The 6176-nt window shown below is 34.6% G+C and overlaps 1 protein-coding gene across 2 annotated transcripts; it reads right to left on the bottom strand.

Annotated features, from left to right (window-relative positions):
- Positions 1–2553: 2553 nt before the first annotated feature.
- Positions 2554–6069, bottom strand: LOC112569992 (protein dpy-30 homolog). Of its 2 annotated transcripts, none has more exons than XM_025248138.1 (4): positions 5992–6069; positions 5055–5134; positions 3452–3597; positions 2554–3043 (listed from the first exon to the last, which is right to left on the bottom strand). In XM_025248138.1, the coding sequence occupies exons 1-4, from the start codon at positions 5999–6001 to the stop codon at positions 2980–2982; spliced, it is 300 nt and encodes a 99-aa protein (XP_025103923.1). In that variant the 5' UTR covers positions 6002–6069; the 3' UTR covers positions 2554–2979. The 2 variants fall into 2 exon arrangements, with proteins under 2 accessions (XP_025103923.1, XP_025103922.1); XM_025248137.1 differs by having other exon boundaries at positions 5055–5129; positions 5992–6038.
- Positions 6070–6176: the final 107 nt, after the last annotated feature.

Genomic DNA, 6176 nt, shown 5'->3' with positions numbered 1-6176 from the left:
TTGAGGAAGCTGACAGTTTCACCTATCTTGGGTCCAAAATGTCAAACACCTTCACCTCACTCAGGAGCACATGGAAGGCAAAAAACATCAGTCAGAATATCAAGTTGAGAATCTTCAAGTCAAATGTGATCAGCACCCTCCTTTATGGATCAGAATCATGGAAGATGACCAAAACCATCAGTAACAAGCTAGACGTGTTCCAAAACAGTTGCCTCAGACGCATACTTAACATCTTTTGGCCAAATGCCCTCACCAACGAAGAACTCCACCAAAGAACTGAAACAGAGTCCACCAAACACATTCAACAAAGGCTTTGGCGATGGATTGGACGTGCTCCGCCAGCAGACGACAGACTCTCCAGAGTTGCCCTACGATGGACTCCAGACGGCCGAAGAAAATGAGGCCGCCCAAAGGAAACTTGGAGAAGAACAGAGGAAAGGAGATGAAAGGAAAGGGCTGGACATGGGGTCACCTAGAACGGGTTTCAGCCAATCGATATCGGTGGCGGACTCTGGTTGAGGCCTTATGTGCAACCTGATGCACGAGGGGGGAGAATTGGTGTTTTACGCCGTGTCAGCAACTAACCTGATGCACGAAGAGGATTAGATAGATAGTTAACTTCAGTTATTAAATAAAAAAAAAAATTTACTGCTTTATTCAAACTTGTTACATTGTATATCTCAATATACATATTTAATGTTTATTAACCTTGTTGCTAAAGGGACTGCACATATCAACCAAAAGACTATGCCTCCTGCTGTTTACTACCTTTGTCAAGCTATCATTGGTTCAACTACAAATGCCAGCAATACTCAGAAAACACAAACTTACAGACCTGATAAATAGCAAAAGTAGCATGATGTGAAGGTGGACATCAAGTTACTTGTCTTCACTGTTATTGAAGTTTTTTTTTTTCTTCACAGATTAGTAGTTAATTTGATATTTGGATGGCTTTCAGCTGTACTGTTTAACTTTTAATTATTATTATGACATTATGCATCTTTCATCTGCATCAAAACCATTTACTACAACACACTTTGTCCTGGATAGGTATGGTATTTGCATAAGCTTATTGATCCTACAAGTGTCTCTTTGTTGAAATTGATAAGGTATTGCATATGCATGTGTTTTCATAACTTCACAATGTTTATGATATTTATTGTGTATTGTTGAATTCCTTGTGTGTCTACCTACAGTCACCCCTCAAACTAAAATCTGTGGATGTTCATGTCCTTTATTTAAAATAGCATGCTATTTGCACATCTCATATAGTTTGAATCTTTTGTAAGTTACCGATAAAACCTAGCAATATAAGGCTAAAATATTAAAATTTTAAATGTTAAAAGTTTTTGCAAATTTATAGTTATGTCAGTGATGTTAATTAATTCTTGTGGCAACATTTTTTTGGTCAGAAGCATTGCGTGACAGAAGTGATTAACACAATGATGGCAATCTGAAACACTAGTTTTAATAGCTCTACCTATTTAAAATTTTAAGAATTTTTTAATTTGCACACTTTAAAAATATGTTACAGTTGTAGCTCATCACTGCATTAACAAAGAGCATCAAATTTTTAAATTACCATCTCTAATATTGTCTCAAAATTTCAGATTGCTCAGATGCTTAGGCAAGTCATTGCTTTTACTTCATTAAGCAATAAATTACATATAAAAAACCCTGATCCTTTTTTTTTTATTTTGCTGGGCAGTACCCACATACTTAAGACTGTGATCTCCAGAAATTATGTTTTTGCTTTCTTTTGCATATGTAGCTTACTCTTCTCAGACAAAAAGCTGTGTTCATTTTATATATATATTTCAGGTAATTTTTGCTTTGTTGGAAGTTTTGATGATATAGTCTCTTTTGATATATTTCTGGAAAATAAATGTTCCTATTGTCTCTGAAGCGGAATGTGACTTTGTTGAGTTTTCAGAATGCCTCAAAAGTGACAAAAACATGAAAGCTGGCGTTTTCATATCTAGTGCCTAAGAGAACTACAGCTAAGAATAAAATGATATCATAACAGGAAAATAAAAAACCTGACATTATCGCCCCCTATGCATTACAAACTGCCTTTGACAGACCATGCATATTAAACAACAGTGATTCGTAGCTAATATTTGTTTGTAAACCAGTTTCTATATTGTGCTTCATTGCATAGCAAGAAATGTAATGCTTGTTGTACCTTTGTCCATCATTATTGGTTCTTAAATTTTTGTACATCTCTTCGGTGATATGAAATCTTTATATGTTGGTTTTCTTCAACATTTTCAAGATGTTGACAGGCCCTAGTCTCAATGGCATTTTTTTTTTTTTTGCACATACATGTATAGTACACAGCTATACTACCTACATGTATTTTCATAAGTAGACACAGAAGTGCCAAAGCTGAATGACAATCAGGCCTCAACACAGAAATTTCTCCTACAGACATCGAGCAAATGAGAGGAGTACCAAGTCTGTAAAAAGCAAAATGTCATTAATGATTCAACTTGAAAAGATATGCAAATTTAGTTTGCTGACGTCAGCAACACTTCGCAGGGAAATACAAAATTAAACATGAATTTTTTATTTCCAAACAAGCATTTTATATATTTGGAACTTACCATCGCCAAAGGAAAAAGAAAAATTCATAGGACAGCATTCAGTAAAGAGGACTTAACTATAAAACAATGAGAATGTCTAGTAGATTTTGGAATGCTTAAAGTACGAAGCTCAAAAACAAATTGTGTCATACAGTTGTAAATATGCTTGAAAAAGTAATACATTTTCTCTAGCTTGCATACAAGTGCTCTTTCTCCCTCCTTCCTCTCAAGAGTCAAATACATGTCATTACAAGAAGCAATAAACATTTTATTTATTATCTCCCTAATTTAAAACAAGTAAATATCAAGCAGCTTTCTCATTCGTGTCAATGAACAAAAAGAAATTACAAGGATGATTGATAAACGTATAACTGGAGTATTTGTGCTGCTGAGATCACTCATACTGATTTTTGTTTTTCAAAAGAAAAGCTGCTAGGAACTCAATAGGGTTTGGTGGCCTGGAAAAAGAAAACAATTTTTCAAATTCTGGACTACATAACTCTTAATAGTTAATAGTTTTAAATTGCAATAAGAATATTAAATTTGACAGTTTTTTTGGTATCTCTATGCTTTTATAAAAGAAAGAAACTGAGGGGGAAATTAAGACTATTGACAGTTCATCAACAACATTAATAATATCCCAGGTTGATGCTTTATTTCACACAACACAATATTATTTTGTAATTATGAAGATATAGAAAAATGTACCTTTATTTGGTACCTATAACAGTTGTTTGCCTGGTCTCAAGATATCCTATTACTTTTATCACTAAATTATTATATTCCTTCTGTTCAATAATGAGCATATGCATCTTATTATCTTAAAGAAAAATGTATACTCATAACCAAAATAGTTTTACACTCACCTTTCTTTTGCCAAAACAGACATCCCCTGCAACAGTATTGGCACAACTGTTTGATCCAGGTAGGCTCGTGTTGGAAGAGACTGCAATTCCACTTTTGACCGCTTTGCTGGGCTTTCGTTGGTCTCTTTCTCATTCATTATTAGTTTCTTAGTAAATAAAGGAAAACATTTTTACTTTATTTTCAACATGTAATCGTATGGTGGTATAGGATTTCTAAAGAAAAGAAGTAATAGTTTATCTTGGATGCATTAGATGCACTAACCCCAAAAGACTACTCAGAAGGGACTGTGTAGGGTAGTTATTCTTGACAAGGAACTTTGTAATGAGATACAGTGATACCTCGGTTCTCGAACATAATTCGTTCCGGGAGGACGGTCGAGAACCAAATTGTTCGAGAACCGAAGCAATGAAACCCATAGGAAATAATGGAAACTGGATTAATTCGTTCCAAGCCCCAGAAAATGCCTATTTACAAATTAATATGTAGAAAAACATGAGTCTCAACAAGAAATAAGATGTATTTATTAAAACAAAACAAAAATAAATAAAAAAAAAAATAAAATGTACCATTTACTGTTTTCCTCTTCAATAAAAACAGAGGGTAACTAATGGAAGAATTTGTCAATTGTTTGCTGTTTTTTTCTCCTTTGCAAAATTTTGCAGAAAGTGGACATAACATTGTCATTAAAATGTTAACTGCTCTATTTGCTACCACTTTATCAGGGTGATGTTGTTCAACATTTGCGATTTGCCCATTTTGCACATTTTCATGACTCACTCTCTCTCTCTCTGCACTCACACTGATGACGCAAGCAAGGCGCGCTGGCAGAATTTTCAACTCGCTCATCTCGAACGTTGGATGTTCGAGTTCAAATATTTGTTCGGATTCCATTTTCTCGAATTTCCTGGTCGAATACCGATTAAAGTCATTATAACCCCTTTATATCTTCTCTATGTCCATCTATTTAAAATTAAAAAGTCTTTAGCCAAATAATATAAAATTTACATTGAATCTGAAATTATATGTATATAAATATTTGTAGAAAAATTTCTAAGATGTTTTCAACTACTTTAAGAAAGCTACATTGTCCAAAAAGGTATTCCTTTCTCCTTGTAATTCTGAATATAATTCAGTTTGCTTCCCCACATAACATTTAGGCATGCTACTGTCTCATGATATTATTTTGATCTTCCCACACAGAGTAAATAATCTTTAAATGTTTTGGGGTTTTCAGGGAGATATTTTTAATTTTGAGGCTTTTATGCTAATGCTCTAAATATGTTCTTGTGAGGGGCCACAGCCTAGTGCTTAGTGCAAATCAATGACCTGAAGGCCACTGATTTAACGTTGATGGCTAGAAAACTGTCCTTATTCATCTATCAGGAGCATTAGCAGATATGGGTTCTTGTTTTTCACCCTTTATTTTCTGGTTTTTATATGAACTAGCAATCTAGCATGACTACCAGCTCCTTCCAGATGTTGAGGAATGCCATGCTGATTTAGAATACCAAAAAAAAAAAAAATGCATGATGGGCGAAGGTGGTCATAAAACAGCTAAATTAAAGCTAATGTTACTTTAATTCCATGCTAAATAATAGTCACCTGAATGTTGTCTGGCATCTCTAGTCCACCTTCTTGAGGATCAGCAATAGCCTCCCCAGACAAAGCTGTGGTCACCTGATCTAAGACAAAATTCCAAAAACATCAAAAGTACGTTGTACTGATTTTCTATTTAATTTTCAACATTTTTGACTCACTGCCTTTTTGTTTTATGAAAAGAAAGAAAGTTTAATGTAAATGCATTACTCAAGTGTTAAGGTGATTGAACAGAGGTATATACAACAGTCCCATTGAATGTTGATGAGTGGGTAATGTGTGGAGATATGGAAATATGTGCTGTTAATGAACTGAATGATAGGACTATTTCTAGGTTTTCGTTTATGGGGTGCAATTAGGCGCGAGTAATATTTGTTACGGGGGGATTCTTTTAATCAAGAATACACAGCTAGTGCAGTAAACATGCACTTATATGTAACGAACCCACGGTGGGACATCTGTTGATAAAAATAACACGTAAAAAACGTACACATTTATGTTCATTTCACTATGTCATTCCAACAACAAATGGCTAATGCCGGTTCTGTTATAACACGAACTTATAAACGTCCGTGGTTATAGTAAACAGAAATTAATAAAAATACTAATAAATGAATAATACTAATGATGCACACTTTATTGGCATTTGGGATCATAATTTCTCGCTATTAAATATAACTAAGGCTTACTCTGGACAAACAAGTTGTATCAGTTACACTGATCTTCGTGAATTTCTGTGTGTTGTATGTTGTGGGGATAATGGTTAAGAGTGAGCGCGCGCATTCGTAAATAGCATACACAGGCGCTTCTACTGATGTATCTAAATCTGAGAGGTTTTAAAGGATGCATTGTATGTGTATAAACGCTACACAAACTTTTTACAATTGCCTTGAGCCAACCGTCATCTTAGTTTGTATTTAAATGATGTTAGTGTTAGACTTACCGTCAGCCATTTTCGTGTCACCATGGAAAAGTCGGTTCGAGAGTGGTCTATCGTAAAATTGCCGGAAGTGGGATGTTATTTCCCTTAGGTTTTAGCAGATCGAATCTCCGACTTGTATGATTTTAAGTCTATGGATGGAAGTATGTCCTGCATTACCTGTGTAAAATTAATAGTCTGCAGCAGTA

This window comes from Pomacea canaliculata, linkage group LG8, assembly GCF_003073045.1.
Source record: "Pomacea canaliculata isolate SZHN2017 linkage group LG8, ASM307304v1, whole genome shotgun sequence".
In the NCBI taxonomy this organism is placed as follows: Eukaryota; Metazoa; Mollusca; class Gastropoda; order Architaenioglossa; family Ampullariidae; genus Pomacea; species Pomacea canaliculata.
This window is presented reverse-complemented; position numbering and strand designations above follow the sequence as displayed.

Coding starts and splice junctions, on each gene's coding strand:
- LOC112569992 (XM_025248137.1), bottom strand. CDS start 6,015: ATGGTGACACGAAAATGGCTGACG. Junction 5,130..5,991: donor TGACACGAAAATGGCTGACG/GTAAGTCTAACA, acceptor GTCTTAGATCAG/GTGACCACAGCTTTGTCTGG. Junction 3,598..5,054: donor AGATGCCAGACAACATTCAG/GTGACTATTATT, acceptor TTATTTACTAAG/AAACTAATAATGAATGAGAA.